General features: G+C 40.2%; 2 protein-coding genes across 3 annotated transcripts; one reads left to right on the top strand and one right to left on the bottom strand.

The window, feature by feature from the left end:
- The first annotated feature begins 810 nt into the window (after positions 1 to 810).
- Positions 811 to 13764, top strand: MSH6 (mutS homolog 6). 2 transcript variants are annotated; one of them, XM_010174495.1, is made up of 9 exons: positions 811 to 1003; positions 3290 to 3465; positions 4874 to 7415; positions 8784 to 9049; positions 9664 to 9781; positions 11952 to 12041; positions 12546 to 12700; positions 12878 to 13077; positions 13595 to 13764. In XM_010174495.1, the coding sequence occupies exons 1-9, from the start codon at positions 844 to 846 to the stop codon at positions 13674 to 13676; spliced, it is 3789 nt and encodes a 1262-aa protein (XP_010172797.1). In that variant the 5' UTR covers positions 811 to 843; the 3' UTR covers positions 13677 to 13764. The 2 variants fall into 2 exon arrangements, with proteins under 2 accessions (XP_010172797.1, XP_010172796.1); XM_010174494.2 differs by having other exon boundaries at positions 4871 to 7415.
- Positions 13731 to 22308, bottom strand: FBXO11 (F-box protein 11; the record flags this gene model as incomplete). Its single annotated transcript, XM_010174496.1, has 12 exons — positions 13731 to 15066; positions 15145 to 15243; positions 15652 to 15760; positions 17124 to 17231; positions 18390 to 18500; positions 19427 to 19570; positions 19692 to 19768; positions 20132 to 20217; positions 20320 to 20442; positions 21520 to 21614; positions 21696 to 21781; positions 22091 to 22308. Coding segments are annotated over 12 exons (1386 nt in total), but the record flags the coding sequence as incomplete, so codon positions are not given.
- Between the last annotated feature and the right edge of the window lie 1086 nt (positions 22309 to 23394).

Below are 23394 nucleotides of genomic sequence, written 5' to 3'. Positions count from 1 at the left end.
GGTAACGCCGGCAGCTGCGGAGAGAGGATCGTGGTTTCGGCTTTTCCCGGTTTTAAATACACGTTTCCCCTCGTGCCCTCGTTCCCTGTCCGCTCCGTGTCGTGAGGGTCGGGGTGGCGAGCGCCAGGGAGCCGAACGTCGCTGGCTGTGGGGGGGCAGCGGCCGGATCGCCCCCTGGGTCGGCATCTTGGCGAAGGAGGAGAGAGCAAGTGAAAGCTGCGTCAGGTGCTTTGCAGTGGAGACGGAGCTTTTAATTATTGATTTATTCTTTTTGTAGCTGGGGGGGTTGAAATCTGACTCGTTTCCTTTAGGTACCCTGTTGAGAATTAGCCTCTGTCAGAAGACTTGCCTCAGTTCTGTAGGTTGGCTGTTCATAAGATGTAGCCTGTCTGTGATCCTTTTATTTTAGTTACTGTCTGGTTGGACCAAGTTATTCTCCCCTCCCTTAAGAAATCCAGGAAGAGTCCAGCTACACATGGCTCTGGGTGGCCCTGCTTGAGCAGGGGAGTTGGACAAGGTGATCTCCAGAGGTCCCTTCCAACCTCAGCCAGTCTTCTATGGCTGTGAAGCTCGATCAGTGTGGGGATCCAGTAGAACCTGGAGGAGCAAATCATAAAAATCATTTTAAGAGAAGTATTGATAGTGATACAGAAGGACTGTAGAATGTAGATTGTACCACCTAGGAACCTTCCAAGACCTTCCATGGGCAAACTGCTCAGAAGCAGTGTGCAGTTACGTTTATGAAGAGAGCTGTTTTAAATGTTTGTGTTCCTTAAATTACACATCTGTTGTCTTTGCAGTGTCTCCTGTGAGTATTCACCCGGTGACTTGGTCTGGGCCAAGATGGAAGGTTATCCTTGGTGGCCTTGTCTCATATACAACCATCCGACTGAAAGAACGATAGTCCGAGGAAAAGGGAAATCCACTCGTGTCCATGTACAGTTTTTTGATGACAACCCTACAAGGGGCTGGGTCAGTATTAAATATCTGAGACCATATAAAGGTAAGAGATTTAAATAAAGCTTTTTGAAATGGAAATAGGCCACTTGGTTTGGAAAAATAGGCATGGAGTATAGGGTATGGTATTCTCCATAGAAAAATAACAGCAAAACCAAGAGTAGTATTGAGTGGGAAAGAATGCTTTGTACTTTGTAAGTTAGAGAAAACAAGTTTTGGAGGGTTACAGGTGTGTTTATGGTTATACAGTTCTTTAAACACAAAACACTAAACCCTCTTGTTTATTAGATTAGAACACAAACTTAAAACTTGCTTGTGTTTTAGAGTTTTTTCCTTTATTTCTCCCATCAGTATAGAAAAGAGCTAAAAGATAAATCCACTATCTCAGTTTTTAGCCCTGAAATCCTTAAAATATTAGGCATGTCAAACCCAGATTTTAAGCAGGTATTTAGGAACTGCAGTTTGTCCAGAATCAAAAGACCAGGCACAGGATGTTTGTTAGGTAACTCTAATTAATTCTACTGTGGTGTTATTTATTTTAAGCAGTGCAGTACAGTTTTGTTAATAAAATATGTAACTTGAGGATTCAGAGTGTTTGTTAGAGTAGTGCTTGTAGTTACAGAGCAGAGGTGGTGTTTGTCATCTTGAAGAAATGACTTGGCTAACAAATGAAAATCAAATGTAATCAAGAATTAAAACAACATTTTGCATAATGAATCTCACCTTATTAATAATAATCATCTGTTTTCCCCTCCGTTTTACAATTTTACTGTTGCTGGAAACTGTAGATCACTGGCTATAAACTGTTGTGTGTATCATGTTGCTGTAAGCTGTCTTGTTCTTACTCAAAGTACTTTGGGTGTGATGCAGTATTTTTGATGCACTGTAAGATTTGATTATGATGTCAGTGAAACAACTGAATTTAAACAGTTCCTTCCTTTTCAGAAGTTGGCGCTCCATCTCATGTCATCATGTAGTCATCTTTTTTTTGACTTGTTTATACTTAAATGTACTGCACTGAAGCCATAGTTAGTTTTAAATTAAAATTGTAATGTTATTACCATAAGTGTTAGCATAATTATGATGAGATTTTTCTCCTGCCATTGTGAAACTGTCAATGTTAAATGCAAAATATTTTTAGATTGTCTCACTGCATTTGCAAATCCAGAAAGGAGATCTGGCTTGTTAATGTGTTGCGTTTGTGCTGTAGAAGCAGCTACTTGTAACTCCATGCTTTGCTACTGCAAGCTCAAAGACCTGAGCTGAGAAAGGATTCTGTTTGGCTTCTTATTTCTGAGGCAGTTGGCTTCCTGCAAGTCAGCTGCCTTTTGTCTACCACTGACTTAGAGCTGAAGCTTCAGTAAATACCAGCCTTTGAAAGGATTCACAAGAGCTGATGTAAGGACCTCTTCAGGCAGATCCTACTGTCCTGTGCAGATAGCTCAGCTTAGAAGAGCAGAAGAAGGAATTGCCATTCCCTATGTACAGCATACTTTTGTCTCCACTTTTTTCTTTCCCCAAGCTGAATATAAAATACATTATCTATACCATTCACGTTTTGAGCATGGCATTATGATGAATCTCAGGGTCTTTGGGGGACACTTTCTAGAAATCAGTGTGTAGGCTGGTTGGGTTTGTTCTTGTCTTTATGTACAGGTAGTGAAAGGAGGAACTGTGGTGTTCGAGGGATATGAAAGAGGATGAGGAAATGGTGCAGTTATTAATAGAAGGCTTTGCTTGATACCCTCCAGCGTCAGGGTGAATTGCCAGTGTGACTGATGATCAGCTCATCTGGCTAATAGGTTGGTGTGGGGCCTGGACGTCTTCCTGCACTTACAAGAGCAGTTAGACTGGCCAGCAGAGCTTTAGCCAAGAGGTCTATGTCGCAGATGACTGATGGCCATAACTTGAAGATAACTTTGTGGTTGAACTTACCTGTCATTGCTACAATAGCCGTGTGGTCTCAGTCAGGTCTGCTGCACTGCTAGTGTAGAGCGTTGCTTTTCGGTACTAATAGTTAGTGTGAGGGTGTTCAGAGCTTAGCTGGGAAGTGTTCAGGTATGGTAATGAGTTACAGATATAGAAGCAATTCTTCAAGTGCTTAGGTACTTGTTGCAAGTGTTTAGACTTTCTTTAGGGGTAGTTTATCAGGCTAAATGAGTGATGGGTTGTCATACTTAAGATATGGTGGGAATGACTGATAACAAAACAATGTTAGATAATTACACTAGTTGTCTGAATACATTTAAAAGTGAGTATGGACACTGAAGTAAAGGACTGGCTACATGCTAGACTAACTTCAGTTTCTGACAAATTATGTGTGGTTTTACAGGTTCATCAGATGGAGAGACACGGAAGGGAGGTATGTTTTATAGTACAAAGCCTGAAATTAAAAGAGCAATGGTGTTAGCCGACGATGCAATGAGTAAAGATAAAACTAAGCGGCTTGAACTGGCAGTATGCAGTGAACCGTCAGACACTGAGGAGGAAGAAGAGGAAGAAATGGAGGTAAAAATTTTTACTTGCTGTCATTTTCAGAAGTAGTGCTAGAACACAGAAGCTGTCTCTTTGAGCTAAGCATGGAAGATGCTGCAGTTCCCTGGTACAGTAATCACAGCTGGTCTGCTCTTTAATCATGCATGCCTATGTATCCCTCTGTCTTTTTTGGTACAGCCTCTGTGTGGTCAGGTCATGTGCTGGTCTCTCACCTTTTCTAGTTGGAAAGGCAAGTCTCTCTTTGGTGTTCTGTATGGTAAGGACTGACCTCAAAAGTGACTTAACTTCTCTAAAGTGTATCATCTGTCTTCATTAATCACTCCCTTGTTAGCTCAGATGACCCACTTTCTCACTCATAAATTTAGTACTTTTTTCTGGTGTATCTTTTTATCTTCTCTATTTGCTATTCATATTCCAAGTTCCCCTAAATTCTGAATCGGGACTTTTAATTTGTCATAATGTAGAAAATTCTAACTTTTTCACTGTTCATCTTAAGGCATTACAGACTGGATTTTTGAAGCCTGCCCTCATTTTGTAGAGTAGCATTAAAATATAAATTCTTGTACTGTTAACACCAGTCTGTTGGTGGGGTAACTTAAAAGAGGTATTTGATTGTATTGTATTCATGTTGTGTTGTGAATGATTCAGATATTATTTCAGTACCACCCCATGCATTGGAATAGATTTCTTTGGAAAGGAATGGCATGCAGAAACTGTCAGTGGGATGGTGGTTTTGCTTATCTCCCCTGTCAGCATGGCCCATCTACTCTTTCTCCAGCTTGACATTCCCCTGAGGGGCAGATGCCACTACCAGAGTTCTGTATGTTTGTGGTGACAGTGCAGTGGGCACTGCCACTTTGTACTCATTACAGTCCCTCCACTGCTGTTTTTCTCCAGCATGGACTGACATAGTGGACTCCAGCATGGACTTAGTTTCAGGCTGAAAAGGCAAATAATGGAGTTTCTTTTCTTTCTTGTAGACATGCATGATCTTCTTGAAGGTTACTATAAGTTAGTGGTCTTTGCTATTCTGTTTACAGGTTTAAATAGGTAGTCAACTCAAAAAAAAAAAAAAGGGGGGGTGGAGGGGGAGCAAAACTCACATAGGCTGGTACTGAAAGGCTGCAAATCCCACATTTCTGACATAGGTCAGTAGGAAGAAATTACAGCACAGAGTTAGTAATGAACGAGGCTGTAAAGAATACAAAGAGGAGTAATTGCACCACTGGTAGCTGTTCCTTTCCAGAAAAAAAAATAAATTCTGTGAAGGTAAACCGAGTTGGCTGTGGCTCTGCTGTCTCTTCCTTCAAGTACCAGAGCTACTGTATTATTGCACATTTTTGCACGTCTCTTTGCAACAGCGATACTTTACCTTGTAGCCAGAACTTTTTATAGGTTAAATAATTTATTTTTCCAGCAGATGAGTGAGAGTGCATCAGGCAACAGCGACAATGGCAATAGTGAGGAGGATGTGAAGAGTAATAAGCGAGTATCAAGCAGAGAAAGTGCCATAAAAGCCAAAAGAAGAAGAGTGTTGGATTCTGACAGTGATCACGATGGCTCTGACGTAGAGTTCAAGCCCGATGCGAAAGAAGCGGCGAGCAGTGAGGAAGCAAGTAGTGGGGTGGATGAAAATGAATCTACTGACACGGAGACAGACCCAGAGAGTGTTGCAGAAAGTCCAGTAAAAGTCCCTTCTAAACGGAAGAGAAGGGAGAGAAGCAAGCCTGCTAAAAGGAGTAGCTTGGAAAACAAATGTTCTGAAACGCCCAAGAGAGCAGTGACTGTTTCTGTAGAAGCCAAGTCTAAGCTGACATCGTTTGCGGCACCTGAAAGTTTTGAATCCCAAGCAAACGCTGGCAGCGGGAGCATCAGTGGCTTCGCAGTATGGGAACACGAAAAGCTTGATTTCCTGCAGGAAGGGAAGAGGAAGGATGCACACAGGAAACGGCAAGGTGACCCTGACTACGACCCATGTACTCTGTATGTACCCGAGGACTATCTCAACAAGTGTACGCCGGGGATGCGGAGGTGGTGGCAGCTGAAAAGTCAAAACTTTGATGCTGTGATTTGCTACAAAGTTGGAAAATTCTACGAGTTGTATCACATGGATGCAGTCACTGGCGTGAATGAGTTGGGCCTGATCTTTATGAAAGGTACGTGGGCCCATTCAGGTTTTCCAGAAACTGCATTTGGCAGATTCTCTGATGTTCTAGTGCAGAAGGGCTACAAGATAGCTCGTGTTGAGCAAACGGAAACTCCCGAAATGATGGAAACGCGCTGCAAGACCATGGCCCACCCAACAAAATTCGATAAGGTTGTGCGCCGAGAAATATGCAGGATCATCACTAAAGGCACTCAGACTTACAGTGTTCTGGATTGTGATCCCTCTGAGAACCATAACAAATACCTTCTGTGCGTTAAGGAAAAAGAAGACTCCTCGGGACAACGTGCTTACGGGGTCTGCTTTGTTGACACGTCAGTGGGGAAGTTTTATGTAGGACAGTTCTCAGACGACCGGCACTGTTCGAGGTTTAGGACTTTAGTAGCGCATTACACTCCTGTGCAGGTACTGTATGAGAAGGGCAACCTGTCTGTGGATACACAGAAGATACTGAAAGGCTCGCTTGTTTCTTGCATTCAGGAAGGGCTGACCTCTGGTTCCCAGTTCTGGAATGCATCTAAAACACTAAAAGTCCTTCTTGAAGAAGGATATTTCAAGGAGAAACAGAACTCTGAAGATGGGTGTTCTCTGCCCCCTGTAATCAAATCTCTGACTTCAGAGAGTGACTCGCTGGGATTAACTCCTGGTGAAAACAGTGAATTAGCTTTGTCAGCTCTTGGGGGATGTGTCTTCTATCTCAAAAAATGTCTGATTGATCAGGAGCTGTTATCGCTGGCAAACTTTGAGGAGTATGTCCCAGTGGATATTGATACCGCAAAAACTACAAATTCAAGTAGTTTCTTTGCCAAAACTGACCAGAGGATGGTGCTGGATGGAGTCACCCTGATGAACTTGGAAGTCCTGCAGAATGGAACCAATGGAACCACAGAAGGTACTTTGCTGGAAAGGATTGATTCTTGTTGTACGCCGTTTGGGAAGCGACTCCTGAAACAGTGGCTCTGCGCCCCGCTTTGTAATCCTAAATCCATCAACGATCGTTTGGATGCTGTTGAGGACCTTCTGGCAGCACCAGATAAAATGTCTGAAGTTAGTGAGCACCTAAAGAAACTTCCCGACCTCGAAAGGCTGCTCAGCAAAATTCACAGTATTGGGTCACCACTTAAAAGTCAGAACCATCCTGACAGCAGGGCCATCTTCTATGAAGAACTCAAATACAGCAAAAAAAAAATTGCTGACTTTTTGTCTGCACTGGAGGGGTTTAAAGTAATGAATGAAATTGTCGATGTCATGGAAGAAGTTGCCAGTAACTTCAAATCTAGAGTCCTTAAGCAGCTCGTCACCCGCAAAGCCAAAAATCCAGATGGCCGCTTCCCAGACTTGAGTGCGGAGCTTAAAAGGTGGGATACTGCTTTTGATCATAACCAGGCTCGAAAGACAGGAGTGATTACCCCAAAAGCGGGCTTTGACCCCGATTATGATCAAGCACTACAGGATATTAAAGCTGTTGAGGAAGATCTTCACCAGTACCTGGATAAGCAACGCAAACTGCTTGGATTCAAATCCATGCTGTACTGGGGGGCAGGCAAAAACCGATACCAAATGGAAATACCAGAAAGTGCAATATCACGTAATCTGCCTGAAGAATACGAGTTAAAGTCAACCAGGAAGGGATATAAGCGCTACTGGACCAAGGAGATCGAGAAGATGCTGGCTGCCATGGTTAATGCTGAGGAGCGCAGAGACGCAGCGCTGAAGGACTGCATGAGGCGCTTGTTCTACAACTTCGACAAAAACAGCAAAGCCTGGCAGACAGCTGTGGAATGCATTGCTGTGCTGGGTAAGAGGTTTTCTTCCTTCTGACATAGAGTGAAAACATTCTCATATAGTAAACGATGAAATCTGACCTGGATAAGCAAAAAAGGCTTGTTTGCAGCTCTCGAATTTGTACTTTAAAAATTCTGATTGTGGTAACAGCATTGCTAATTGTGATGATCCGTTCCCCTCCTGGCAGTGGATGGCAGAACAGGAGGGTTTGCTGGGTCTTGACGTTTGCAAGCTCTTTCTCCATTCCTGCGCTGTGATTGTAGGTGTGCGGCCGAGTGTTTCTCACGGTCTAGTGTAGCCTCGTGCATCTCTAACATGAGTCTAGGATTCTGCTGTGTGGATTAGTAGCTTCTTAATAAATGAAGGCAGGTGGATGGAGGTATAAGAATCTAACCTGTTAGTCGACTATCTCCTTTCCCTCTGAGCAGGCTGCTTGCTTAGCAGCTTGTAAAAATAAAAAAGTGATCGTTGTCACTACCTAGAAGAAGATAGTCTTAGTAAGAAGACTTCCCCACATCTTCCTTAGATTTCTGGGGTAGAACAGTCTCCTATATTCCCTTCTCAGGACTGACGTACTCTTGCACTGTGAGTTTTCTGCTAGCCTGAGGCATTCTGGGATGCCTTTGCTCCAGGGGAAAATGAAAGCACTCTCTGAATGCTGCTGTGGCAGAAAAGGGAAGATGGTGGGCAGTGAGTGTTGTTCAGGAACCGATTCTCGAAGTGGGCTGGGAGAGCTGGGAAGCAGTCACATTAGCTACACCACAGTACCAGGGCAGGTACTGAAAACAAGGGAGACTGAGCTTTCAGGCTTTGCTGTAATAAAGTCTCTGAAATTACATAACGTGGTCTCATTTTGTAGGTAATCAGCTTTTAGAACCTTTGAGCTAGGCTAATTGCGGGGGGTTGTGCTGCTGCTTTCTGCAGGCCACGGAATTTTGGTACTTAGATAAATTTATTCTGGCAGCTTTCAAGCAGTATTATGATTCTTAACTATCAGAGAAGCTCATTTCCTCTTTACTTATCTTGTTCCAAACCAAAAACCAATGCAAGAAAATAATACTGTATTTTATACATGTATGTTAAAAATAAATAGCTTTTGAAGTGAAATTATGTGGATTTTAAAGACTTTTAAACCAAAACCAGGAGGATTTTTAATCTGACATGAGTAGAAATCTGGAAGGAATGAAGAAGGACATTGTGAATATCTCCACCTTTTACTTGTTCTTCTGCAGTCCTTCTTGGGTGTTTTCCTTAACAGGAAAATGGAATGGAAATGGAAAACTGTGCTTCCAAAAATGCTATTCAATGAGTAAATGCATTCCAGCGAATGAGTAAAGAAAGGTGAAAGTGTGACTTACTGGAATTTCTCTTAATCTTATAGATGTCTTGATGTCCCTTGCTAACTACAGTCAAGATGGTGATGGACCACTGTGCCGACCTGTAATTCTACTGCCTGTGGATAGTGCTTCTCCCTTCCTGGAACTTAAAAATTCACGCCATCCATGCATTACAAAAACTTTCTTTGGGGACGATTTTATTCCTAATGACATCGTGATAGGCAGCAAAGATGAGGATGGCGGTAGTGAAGCTTCCTGTGTGTTAGTAACTGGCCCGAATATGGGTGGCAAATCTACGCTCATGAGACAGGTGATTGACCATCTATGTAAGATTGAATGTTCCAGAGTACCTCTGTGTTTTGTAGAGGAATTATATTACTTAACTGTTTATAAACATCAAAGGAGGTCCCAGCAGTGGTCTTCAGGGTGTGCAGCAATTATACTGTAAAGACAAAATATAATTGGTAGAAAACACCCACATTTAGATAGTAGATTTTCTACTTACACTTAGTTTAGTGAGGAGTAAGATTTATTTCTTTTATGAGAGATGGTTGGGAAGAAGTGATAAGAGTATCTTTTATCTTTTTCAAGTGGCCTTATCCAGGACTCTGTATCAGCTGGGAAAAGGTGCTTCTGCAGGTTGAACAAGCTAAAAATAGAGCTCAGTGGCAACTGGGAGAGCAGCAGGGAGTTTGCTGTATAAACACTGCTTGCTCTGATAACTTGTGTTTTGAAGGCTTCCAGGGTAGTGGGGTCCTACTTGAGATGACGATGCTGCAGCCTGGAGCTGTTAAAACAGTAGGAAGCTTTATGTACTCTGGTCTTTGTTTTAGGGGAAATACAGATTCATTCCCTCGTTCTTGTGTGGAACTGAAGCTCCAAGCACATGGTAAAAATTTAAATGTGTTAATGTTTGTTCTACAGGCCGGTCTCCTGGTTATAATGGCTCAACTGGGATGCTACGTACCCGCTGAAGTCTGCAGGCTTACGCCCACTGACAGAGTATTTACGAGGCTTGGCGCCTCAGACAGAATTATGTCAGGTGAGTTTCTGAAATACAGCTGCCCAAAGTGGTTTTGCCACTGAGTGAATTTCTTTTCGTGCTTTGAGTGGCAAGTTGGAAAGGGATAGTCGGTTGATTTTGCAGGGAGAGCTGGGCAACTAATTTGTTGTCTCATTGTTGAGAGTAGAAACAGGATTGTAGTTACGCTTGATTTGTTTGATATGCTCGTCCTCCAGTATTTTTGAGACACACAGGACCACTTTTTAACGAATTTTTATATTAAAAGACTGCCTTCCAGCTGGATACATGTCTGAGGAATATCTCTTGGGATACTGTTGATCTTTTTCTCAGGGTTCTGCAATAGGACAATGATGTTCAGATAGCTGTTATTAGAGGAGTTGTTTTTGTACCTTCTTGCAAGGACTAGAGCTCCCTTGTTGCCTTATGTCTGAGACCCAGTTTTTTCAGACAGTAAGGAGAGAGGCAGACTGCCTTCCTGGAAACAGTAGTTGACAATTCTTGGAGTATTTAGTTTCTTGCATGGAGAGGAAGATGGAAGTGGAAGATGATACAACAACTGGAATGGGAAAGTCTGCCTGTGGTGGCAGGCAAAGCATCATGGGCTAGAAAAAGTATTTCTTGTGGTAATAAGAGTAGTATCAGAACTCATTTAAGGAGGGCGCGGATTTGCTGTGATCTTTCTGCTGAAAAATATGGGTCAGTGAATATGAAAGGAGTTAAGCCCACTGAACTTGTTGCACATAAGGAATTTGGAAATGAATCATTCTGAGTTCTTAATTAAAAAAAACCAAACAACACTTACCCAAATCAAGGCTTTTCTTTGCAGCTAGATACTTTTATTCAGGCTTTCTTTGCCCAACTATTTTCCTGTGTTTAATTTCAGTACAAAAAGAAATCTTAAGAGTGGAAGGGTACTTAAGTGCTTATGGTAGAAATAAAAACTGCCCTTTCTAGTCCACCTCTCTCTATTGCAGAAATACGTAGCATTTAAAACTTCTTTTTTCTATCAACTGAGAGCTATTCTTTTCTCTTCTAAATATGTGGAGAATTGTTTTAACATTCTGCATGATGAGGCTGAATGCTGCACAGCAGAACTACCTTTAAAATCTGTTCTTGACACATTAGTTTCCACACTAGAAATGAAAGCACAGTGAAAGTTGTTCCATGTCAGTCCTTTTGTAATGGATGCCAACAGCACTTTTATGAAGTAACTTTTCAGTAATAAAATTTTAAAGTTGCCTATGTAATTTTAGGGGTTTATATAATAAAGTGAATACATGGTTATTCCTAAGCATTGTTAAGAACATACTCAGTCCTGGAAGTGTCTTTAAATAAATGCAGGAAATCAGGATTGCTGGACACTGCTTAATCATTCATGTTAAAAAACGTATTGGAGCACAGCAGTGCTCATGCAGTGTAAGTAGAGGAGGTAAATACTTGTCTGCTGTGGAATTAATTGCTGCTGCATGTGATTATTTGGAGTGAGCTCTACAAAGAACTAGTAAATCTGGACTTTAGACATGTGGATTTATTGCGTGCCAGGCTCTGAATAGTTGTGTACTTCTGCTTGTAATCTGCTAAAAAAACAAGTTCAGGTCTAAATTTCAGGCCTTGTATTATCTGGGTTGCTGGAATTCCTGCAGGATGTGCTGTTTCTTTAAAGAAACTCAAGTGTATTTATTTTGTCATACTTCACTCAAATAGAGTACATATAAGTACATCCTTAATTATCTGAATAATTAATTACCTTATGAAGAACCAAACCAATCATCCTAGCCTCTTAGTCGTTAAGGTTTTCTGCTCGCTTTTTCACACTGGAAAGCCACACGCCTTAGGCCTGCCTTGTGCATTTAAGAGCAAGAAGAGGCAAAAAGATTCTGCCCACCTTTTTGTCCAGCTGGTACATCTGACCAGTGCTATTAAAAGTAGATAAGGTGGCCTACAACTTATTTACTCAGTTAACTGTACTTGTACCCATGCCTGTACTCCTTAGGACCAAAACCTGCTTTTTCTGGCAAATGGAGCCCCACCATTTTCATGCTGGAAAAAAAAGCTTCATGTTTTTGTTCACAGTTTGCAGTCAAGCTTCATTTTAGCTTGACTGAGGCTCAAGTGCAGATTAAATGGAGTCCTAGTTGTGCTTTTCAGATCTTTGACTAATATCTCACGGATCTTGTTTCTTTTAAAGGTGAAAGTACCTTCTTTGTTGAACTGAGTGAGACTGCCAGCATTCTCCAGCATGCAACACAGCATTCCCTTGTTCTTGTGGATGAACTGGGTAATTAGTCCATTTTGTAATAGATGGAAATTAAATCTATGATTAAAGACTAGCTGTTGGGCTGTCTAATAGCAACCAAGTACCCAGGGGTAACTTTATCTTAATGTTGCTGATATTTAACTGGTCAGTATCTATGTAAATTTCTCTAAAACATGTATTTTTTGGGTGCCTGGGGAACTAATACAACACCCCCCCCACCTCCCAATTCCTATTTAGCCTATTTCTAGCTGAGTTTTCCTGCTTTCCTTTGCATATTGCAGCAAACCTTGAGCAAGCCAGTAGCAAGTCACAAGGGAGCAGAAATGTCTTTTTCTGCAGTGCAGAAGACGGTGATTGTTATAGGGCAAATACTCGGGTCACTTCACCCTGATGCTGGTGGCTCTCACCGTGCATCGCTGTTTGTCAGTCTCCCACAGAGCAAGGAGGGAGAAAATCAAACAGTGCAAATTGATACACAGCAAAGAGTGCATTGCCTGTGTCTTTGCTTTTCTGTTTCTTCTCCAGGCAGAGGCACAGCTACTTTTGATGGAACAGCTATAGCGAGTGCGGTTGTGAAGGAACTTGCGGAGAAGATCGGGTGCCGGACTCTGTTCTCCACCCACTACCACTCGCTGGTGGAGGATTACTCCCACAGCGCGGCTGTGCGCCTGGGCCACATGGTACGTGTGTGCTGGGCACGGGGCTGGGAGTGGGCCCTGGGGCTGGCAGGACTCGTGCTGTGCTTGCTTTTCTTCTACCCACCGTCACAGAGGTGTCCTGAGAAAAGGATGTGATGGTTCATGCATTTATTAGTCTGTAAGATTACATACACTGACTTGTAACTCAACTCTTTCTAGGCATGTATGGTTGAAAATGAGAGTGAAGATCCAAGCCAGGAAACAATTACATTCCTGTATAAGTTCATTGAAGGAGCATGTCCAAAGAGCTATGGCTTCAATGCAGCAAGACTTGCTAATATTCCAGAGGAAGTTATTCAGAAGGGGCACAGAAAAGCAAAAGAGTTTGAAAAAATAACCATTGCACTGAGAATATTTAGGTAAGGCCTTGGTTTTCCATTTTGAAGTTGCACAGTGTTTAGTAGGCATCCATTTTAAAGTTTGGGCAGTAGCTTTTGCTCATAGTCTCACAGCAGCAGGGAAAGTTAAAACTCTTTTTGTGACCATCAGATGTACTTATGAGCAGTAAAGTACTAAAGCCTGATTACAAGATGGCAGATGTGATGAGCAATGCAGTGTTTTAAGCTTTGGGTCACAGCGCTGGTCTCTAGGGCTAAGAGCTTGTTTTGCATAGAGGTGCTGGGCTGGCTGTGAGCTGAGCCAAACGGAAGGAGGGTGTGAGTAAGTCTGGTGCTGCTGTGCAGTGTGTTGGGGGAACTGGGGGACCTTACAGTACTACTGCAGACTCCCGTGGCTGCCCCTGTGTCAGCCACCTCCACACCAGACACCAAATGGCAGCAGCTGCATCTTCTAAAGCTGTGCAAGGAACAGGAAGCTTAGGCTCTGCCCCCTTGGTGTCCACCATGAGTAAAGCTCACTTAACATTATTTTCTCCAGGTATCTGTGCAGGGTGGTGGATGGTGCAACACAGGATGCAAATGCTGTTCAGAAACTTACCACTATGATCAGCCATCTGTAAGAACACGAGTGCGTTTGTACTGGCCGTTTCTCAAAAAGGTGGTATCAGACAATGTTATGATCTAATAAACTTTATTTTTTAAAAATGACCATTTTTCCATTGTCTTTCCTAGGAAATTAAACCCTTTAATTCTTACCTACCCTCTACATAATGGTTATTGAGTACTCCACAATATATTAAGTCTAGATGTTATGGTACATGCATACACTTTCAGGCTGTTGATTACCCACTGTCACCAATACACATAAATGGAAAAAAGCTATGAAACTGTATAGGGCTGTATATATACTTGTCTCAGCTTCTTTAGAGCAGGAAATTGCTGTGATTTCCAGCAGGTTATGTAAGTAATGTCCAGACTGTTCAAAAAAAACTATGAACAGAGTAAAGTACAAGACTGTTTTGAGGAGACTTTCTACTGTGTACTTTAAAACATAGTAAAATTTCATTCACAAAACTTTGTTACATGGGTACTTTGTTTTATAGTGCATTATAGTCTAGGAAGTCTCATTAAAACACTCGCTTTTTTTTTTTGTTAGGGTGGTTTGAGTACAGACTATTGCTGGGGCAGGGAAGGAGATTATTCTAACTTCAGAGGACACCAGAAAAATTGCTGGATATAATTTAAGATTAGTGTTTTCTCTTTCATAGAAAGAACGTACATACTGGGACATGAGTACAGTTACAGCAAGTCTAGGTGTGCTAACAAAACAGGACACATTCAAGTACAATAAGATTTTTTTGCTTGAAATTAGAAACAAACTACATGAGATTAAAGCATTAAAATCATATTTCTCAATCTGAATAAATGTTAAAAAATCAAAAGAAATGCAGAAGTGCTAGCTCACATTTTTTACCATGTTACAAAAGCAATTGGTACCCATGTCCATAAAGGCAGCAACAAAGAATGCTGCTTGTCTACAGAATAGTACTACTGCAAATTGGACTGCGTTTCAATGCTACTTGTAAAAACACCAGCTTTCAGAAGTTGGTATCTGTACAAAATTGCAGCTTATTTTTCTTCACTTCTGTCCCTTCAAAGTCTTTGTTTACACAGTAATGCTAAAACGCCCAGTTCTGTTATCCTGAGTCAACATATTGCCACTTTCTTTTTTGGTAGGTTGAGCTCCATAGTGTCAACACCTCACACATCCGCTTTAATACAGTCTCTTTCTGCAGAAATGGGCAAGTATAACTTCCTCCAAAAAAAAAGTTTTAATAGTTATGATATTAGAATGGCAGGACTTTCTTTCTGAAAGGAATTCAGTTGTGCTGCAATGTATTAGATTCTATAGGTGGAGCAGAGTCATATAGTGTATCTGTATCATGTGTAGGCTCTCCAGCAAGCGTACAGGGGTTAGACAGTGTTCCAGCACCACAGTCACAGAAAAACCTAGGAAGAAAGAGAGCTCTTTAGTTTCTGCTTTACTTGTGCTGTCAAAATTGCTCAAGGTACTCCTTTGAAACATACCTATCGTGTCTAATGAATTCTACGTCATGTCCTTGATGGCACTTCTTAATGCAGTTCACACATATGGCATTGCGGTCTGTGGTGTTACAGGTGTGACATCTGAAGTGAAAGGCACCACGTTAGGCATGAATCAAAAAACAGCGAGCTGAGGAAAGTGCTTGGGGAAGGTGTGGGGGCAGAACACACCAAAGAAAGGATGCATGCAAAACTGTTAAAACTGAGAATGTGATGTGAACTTGGATTTCAGGGCAGACTTTTGGTTGCTTGTTTTGAAAAAGCAGTTCTGCCACGTATCCCTTAGGCTCAGATTCAGGGTAACTACATTTTCCTCAAGCCCCCAGTAAATTCAAGACAACGGGAACTTGTTTAATCCCCTGCTGTTGCAGGTGAGGAAAAGCACAGGTTGGTGTGTTAACAGAACATGGCAACTGTTTTAGGGGTCTGGCTAGAAGAGAAATTGTGTTTATTTGACAACTTTACTGTAGGTGACAGAAAAGAAGGTGTTACCTGTAGAAGTCATGCATCGGATAGCTGGTGTAACTTGATATCTTATATAAACACTGGCCTCTACTGACAGCTTTTTCTATGGCATCTTGATTGTTCATTATTTTGTTATCTGTTGGGGGGGAAAAAAAAAAAAAGCCAAGAACTAATGACACCTGGATCAATGAATATTTTTCCTTGAGGTGTTAAAGCAGAGCTCCACCCTCCTTTAGATAGCTAAACCCATCAAGGCACAGTTAGTTCTGTGCCTGCATTTTAGCTTTGGCATTTAGGCATATCAAATCCTCAATGCCAGATTACAAGGCAGATGCCCAGACAGTGCAGTGCGCTCCTCAGACAAGAAAGATTGCTCCTCTTTGCACACACTGCATAAAACACCTGATAAGCCCTTCACTTAAATACACTTTGTAAACTGTTTTGTGAAAAAATGGTTAGAGAAACAAGCCTTCAAATCAGGCTTAAGTTTCCTGTTGAGAGGTCTGAAACCCAAATGTTTGCAGGCCACTCATCTACCATAATGACTCCTACACATCCCTCTGAAAGCAGAGAACCATGGCTCTTCCCCAGGGGAGTTTAAGAATAAGGCACCTCCCAACACAACAGAAGTGGGAATGAGGTCTGACCACCTCCAGCATGTAGAAGATGTGCCCAAAGCATAGCAAATTCAATAATCTTCTCTTACTCAACTACTAGATCTCCTGTCAAGCCCCAAAGTGCACCTCAAACTTTTGCCTACGCCCAGGAGCATCAGAGCACTGATGACAGAGTCAGTAAGCTCCGGAGCTGTCAAGCAGGGAGCCAGAGCTTGCGTTCTAAGTGCTGTAAAGAATACACAGGGAAAGGCACAACAGGTACAGCCAGGCAGGCAAAAATCCTGCCAACGGAACCTTTTTCTTCTAGAAAAACCTCCTGGAGCTGTCTGGCATTCAAACCATCACTCCCATCTCCTCCAAGAGGATCCTACCTCATGTACACTTCCCCACTATATATGGCAATTTTATGTATGCAAATTTTTCCTATTTTCTGAAAAAAGTGATTTGGGATTCTGAATATTGATGCTTTTAGATCCCAAAAGCCAAGTGAGGCATGTTGCTCTGCTGCACACCCGTTTTCAGATACCTGACAAAAGACTTTCCATTTTACTAACTTAGAAGGGGAATTTGAGATGTGCCAAAGTAACCAGTAACCAGTTCAGAAACAATTTTGAGACAGAAGAGCTAGTAACAGATTTTTAATATGGCAGGAGAACTTTAAGTTACCTTTGAAAGTGTTTGGCTGTCTAAAAAAAAAAATTTAATATAGCTTAACTTGGTTTATTCCCTTCAGATTAAAGTCCTAGTTACAACTCAGCTTAAGGTGGTACAAATCTGAGCCAAAAAAATGAAAAAATGGTATGATAAACCCAAACCCCATCACCAAATTAAAAAAAAAGGCAGCAAAGTGAACAAACACAACAAACAAGGGCTCAGGCTCACCTTTCATCGTGACATTGACACCAGATGCTAGAAATAAACCTCCAAAGCGGTTGTTGAAAATCTGATTGCCTTCTAATGTTGCAGTTGCATGATTTGTTATTTCAATACCTTTATTGGGTCAGGGAAACAAAGAAGAGAAAAGAAAGTGGGAAATTTAAATCTTAGTGACTGTGCATTTGTACCTCTCTCATGGTGTCTAGTTTGTTCTTTTTTTTTTTTTTTTTTTAAACCACCATAAACTCGGGGAAAAAAGGAAAATGACACAGCTAGAAAGTGCACTGTAATTTGCTGCAAAACAGGTTCAAATACTCCTGTTAAATCCTTTCAAAGAGCTACAGCTGGCACGCATGGTTTCTGGTAGTAACAGTACACTACTAATTTATCTGATAATAAAATGGTACTATGATCATGTATTTTCCAAGAGGGATATATTTTTGGATGCTTAAACCTGTCATCAGGTATATTTGAAAGTTCTTCTGCACATACCTTGCCCTTTTAAAAATATCTTTTTTAAAAAAAGTTCTCAAGATGGGCACCTAAAAATTAATTTCTTTAAGTCTTAGCTTTTTATCAGTAACCTGTGTCTTCCAAGTCATTTGTCCAGGACTGCTCTTGATAGCAACCTATCCTTCCCCCCCACCACACTGAAACAACACCTTTAGAGGCTCTTCTGAGAAAACTTGCTTCTTCTGAAAGAAAGATGGGAGAAAACTCAAGAATGCAATTTTAGTTTAAATGGAATGGAACGCAAGATGTATGGAACTATGATCATTAAACAGTAGATTGCACAGAGATCACTATTAAACCTTCATCTCTTTTGGAGTAAGAAATTCTCATTTTAATAATTTTTCAAGTTTGGAGAAAGTTGAACTTGAGATGCAATTAAAATCTCTTTAAAATGTCTGTTTGCTCTGCTTTCTAGGTTTTAAAGCGGTGATAAAATATTCAAACCAGCATCCAGCAAATCAACTATAAATACATCCCAAACAGCTTTATCAATTACTTCTAAAATAAAATAATAAAAAAAGTCTTTCACAGAAAAATGAGAAGGCAGAATGTGTTGTATCTCAACCTGCTAGTAATTCCAGAGACTGCTCTAAATATATTCTAGCTACAATTCTTAAATTATTTCTAGAATACACTGAAGGATATCCCAGTCTCTGTTAAAATGTCTATATACTGTGGGGTAAAGAAACTCAGAGTTCGCTTTGTGAGGGGCCCACTCTAAGCTCTAACACTTCAAAATTTGATTTAAACAACACAAACCTGCAGCAAATCCATCAAATATTCGATTTTTCCTTAGCACAGGGTGGCTATTGGTGCTGATAAGAACACCAGCTTGAGCGTTCCTGAAGATATCATTCTCTTCCAGAAGACCTACAACAGACCAAATGTGACATCTGAGCTTGTCAGCATTTCCTTACCTGTAACCATTCTGTGAAATATTTTCACAAGATCTCACGTATCATCATCCTGCTAATTCCTTCATTTGGAGAACAGTCACCAACAGCACTGCACTTAGTTATACAAGTTTAAAGTAATTCTCGGTGTATAATAGTGTGTTATTTTTTCAGTATACAGAATAAATTTGGGGATCATATGCACCATTATAGAAAACTCAGTTTTATTTTTGAGGCAACACTAAGTCTTTTCACTTTCCCTATTTTCCTTCAATTTTTTTTTTTTTTTTTTTTTAACATCTTTCTGTTCTTGTCTTCTGGAACGAGCAGCCTGCCAAAGCAAAGCTTAACTTGCATTTTTGTTATTGCAGGACAGGACTACTTTAAAATGCTTAACTTAAAGCTCATTTACAGCAAGTGATTATCTACAAAATATCAGAAGGGGCTATCAAGACACACAACAGTCAGAGGATTTCAGAGAACCATTTCTTAATTTACAAGTATACAAGAGATTCCTTGAAGATGTGTCTTTTTTCCCCTGAATCTTTGACAAATAGAAGAACCCGAACTGTTCAGACTTTGGCTACATGACTTGAATTCAATCCTGTCCCAGTCAAATGGCAAAGCCTGCAAAAGCAGATGGGATAAAAGGACTGTCCTAAGCCGCAGTCTAACAGTCGTCTTGCATGAGATTAATTACCTCTCTGCCTCCCATAGGTTTCAGTATTACTGATGTAATTAGTAAGGCTAAAAAGCATCAGTGTATGTTTGTTATAACTGTTTTATTACTTCAGAAGAACAAGAGCTAGGTTTCTAAAGAGCACTTTAAAAAGGACACTGCTTCAGCTGAAATTAAACTCTTATCCAGAATATTCAGTATATGCCAGTAAGGGAAAAAACTACCTCTTCCTCCATTAAATATACAGATGCCTCCATCTCTTCCATCATGGATTTTATTTCTTCTTAGTGTAGGATTACTATCTGTTTTAATCCATACACCAGCCATTGCATTATCAAAAATTTCATTGTCTTCTATAAATCCAAGCCCTAAAATTGAAGGAAGGGTGGGAAAAAATAAAATCAAAAAGGATAATAAATGGGAAGAGATAATGCAGCATATATATCCAGAATATACACAATTCTGGATAAATGTGAAAAACAAACCTACCAGAATTATAGACAAGAATACCACCATTCTGACCACCCCAGATCTTGTTGCGTCTAATTTTGGGGTTGCTTCCAGTTCTGGAGAGAAACATAAGCAAAGAAGTAACTTAAAACAGTTTATTATCTCCCAAGGCCAAACGTTTAAAACACCTCTGTAGAAGTGCCTCGTAGATTTCACTGCTTAAAATTCTTACTAAAACACAGTTATTTCCAAACATGCAAACATATTTGAGCTTTACAGACTTCAAGGGCCACACATACTAGTTAATATCCAGGCTGTGATAGTAATAACTTTCTTGTAAGTTGAAGCAGAGGATATTCAGACATATTGGATTTCAAAGAAGTTATTTTTAGAAACAAATTACGAGAACAGTTAAAAAGACACAAAAGAGCACAAAACAAGCTACGTGTGTTTTGACATAAAATCAGAATACATTTTACCTTATCTGAACCCCTGAGTACATGTGATTATAGATGTCATTGTCTTCTAACACGCCATGTCCATTGTCATAAAAATAAACTCCAACCTAACACATCAAGAATTTAATTATTAGTTCCAAAGTAATGAAGTACAAAACCACAGAACTTTCTTCTCTACAGTCCCCTTGTAACCACAGAGCAAAACTCACCTGCTTCCCACTGTGTATTCTGTTTCTCCTTAAGACTGGAGTGCTCCCTGTTGTCACCCAGACTCCAGCCAAAGTATTGCTGTAAACTTCATTTTCCTCAATCACACCTTGTCCTTTTTCGTGCTGAATACAAGACAAGTTACGAGTTGAGACAACCTGCTAACTGCCAGCACTGTTTTTCTGGCTGTACTCCTCCCACCAAATGTGGCTTCTTTAAGTAGAGAAGTAATTATCTTCTATTCAAGTGCATATTTTCACCTTTTTTTTTTTTTTAAATAACAGTACCTCTCGATTTTGAACGTTTGTTGTCAAACAAAGAATACTCTGCATGTAAATCGTTATATTTCAAGGCTCTGCCACTGCATTTGCTTATCTCTCCTAGCTATCAGTAGAAAAGGCACCTCCCCAATGCCATCAGATGAAAGCTGTGGCACCTGGCACATAAACCTACACCCAGGCCTGTCCGCCAGACCAACAAAAAATTGGCATGTTTCTCGAGGTAATTATCTTTACCGTGTGTTTATGCTTAAAGGAAAGCAACAGTATTCTTGGACAGGGTAAGCTCTTCTGGTGAGATTTAAGAAATGAATCGAATAGATGAATAGTACTGCACACTTGCAGCATTAGCTGAACCTTAAGTAACTTTTGGCAGAAAGATATACAAATATTTCTAAAACTCTGACATTGCTTAAGGGAACCTGACAGCTCTTTCAGTGCAATTAGCAGAGCCCTTGCACACGCTGGAAACTGTGCTTTATTCCTCACTTTTACAAAACATGACTGTACAGCAATTGCAAAGTTTACCATCCTGAAGGCAAAAAAAAATAAAAAAAAATTCTGAGGTTAGTGGTAAACACATCACACTCCAGAAAAGCTGAACAGATTTCTTTTTTTTTTTTTTTTTAAATAATGACAAACTACTACGAAAACTAAGCCTTTAAAAACCTTTTAACCAAGAAATGGTGAAATTCTGTCATCTATCTCATTTTAAATTTTTTACTCTGTAGTAGAAATAATTTAGTGACATTCATAAGAGCCTTCATCTTTTAAATATTAGTACCAGCTCCACTCTTAACCTCATAATAACATAAGAAATTCAGTCATTGTATAAGCACAATCAAACATTTAACATAGTTTCCTTTTCCAAGACTTACAGGAACAGCAAAGGAGTCTGCATGCCTGTTTGGAGACAATACTTACTACATAAATTCCACCATGTTGACCGTCATGGATCTTGTTGTGTCGAACTATGGGACAGCTGTTTGTTCGAATCTGTATTCCTGCTAATGCATTACCTGTTAATAAAAATGTTATTTAATACAACTTACATACTCATTTTTCTCAGAATTCAAGATGCAATAAGCAAATTAGCTTACCATAAATATCATTTCCTTCAATAAGGCCTCTTCCATCTCCAAAGATATAAACACCACCTTGATTCCCATTAAAAATTGCATTACCCCTAAGAAACAAAAGCATCCATGTTATTAAGTTATGGTAATACACTGTAGAATACTATACACGTATTTAGTGTCTAGGACTGCACAATATTCAGATTTAAAACAGAGAATTTATGTCCTATTGCTTTCATAAATACATACTTCCAAGTATCCACACAAATTAAAAATGCAGTTCAACTGAACCAGACAGCAATTTCATTTTTACATATATAGGAGTATTTACAGTTCATGATAAATAAATGAAATAAAATTGTACTCTTCCCAATCCCATCTTCTTCTAAGTAGTAAAATATCAATGAGGAAAATGATACCTTATTGTTGGGTCACTGTTTGAGGTAATCCAAACACCTGCAAAGTTGTTTGCATAGATTTTGTTCTCTATGAATTGTCCTCTTCCTTTTTCATGAACATAGATTCCTCCAGTCTGGCCGTGATGGATTTCACACCGAACTACTGTAGGATTGGCATAGGCTTTCACTTCAAAACCCGCTATCCTGTTTCTATGTATGTTGCAGCTTTCAAAATAACCCTTAAGACACAAAACATGCAGTTTCCTGTAAAAGTCCTTTTTAAAATGAAGGCTGTTCCCTTCCCTCCCTCCCCTCTACATACAACCCTTGTTTAAAAGGAAACAGTACCAAAATCAACAATATGTTTGTACTTGTATAGCTAATTAAAACAGCTGCTGCCACTATGCCATTTCTCTCCCCCCCAAATAAAATACTGTTTCAACAACACTGTGTTTGCATTGCTATTTATTACTACCCATGGAATACCAAGAAAAAATAGCAACTCTGGATACAGCACCTCGAAGAGGACTGAATTTCATGTTTCCTTGGCAGCTCCTAAGGATCAGACTCCTTTCAAAGGCCATAAAGCCCACAGGTCCAATACAAAACAGACAGCGCTATGGAAGAGACTACCCACTTACTTTCAGACTCAGAACCATATATATTTTATAAGAATATGATTTATGTAGGAAGAAGTGTCCTAAATTTCTTTGAAATAACTGGTCAGAATTACATAGGATGTCAGAGATGAGTAATTTTTCCAGGGATGGATTAGTCTGAGCAGCCAACTGGCAAACCATTTTCCTCCCCCCTCCTTTTTTAAAATGGCAAACACTTCTTCCATTTAGACACTGCAACAGTAGCAGCAGCTTACAACAGACCTGTACTTAAATACTTTATAAACAGCATAGCTGGGGCGGGGGGAGGGGGAAGAGATGTCACAAAGCCATCCCAGGCATGCTCCTTCGGCTACGCCAACAAGCACTCGTGCAGCAGCACAGGGAACTGCTCCATCTGAAAAATTCAGCTGGCAAAACGGTTGTTTTCTGCCTAATGGTTTCTCCGACTCTAGTTCATTCCAGGGCCGTGCAAAGTACCTGTGGCAGTCCTTTCAGAGCATTCTTCTGACTTGTTTTTAGAACATTTTGATACTAAAATTCAACCTGTTCTTGGAGGTGAAATTTAATGGTATTATATACCATTTTTCATATAATATAAATATGTATATATATACACACTCCCTATATATATCAAATTATATATAAATTTTCCATATAATATATGCCTTTAATGCTATATATATATGTATATATATACACACACAC

The sequence above is a fragment of the Antrostomus carolinensis genome, unplaced genomic scaffold (assembly GCF_000700745.2).
Source record: "Antrostomus carolinensis isolate BGI_N321 unplaced genomic scaffold, ASM70074v2 scaffold21468, whole genome shotgun sequence".
NCBI lineage: Eukaryota > Metazoa > Chordata > Aves > Caprimulgiformes > Caprimulgidae > Antrostomus > Antrostomus carolinensis.
This window is presented reverse-complemented; position numbering and strand designations above follow the sequence as displayed.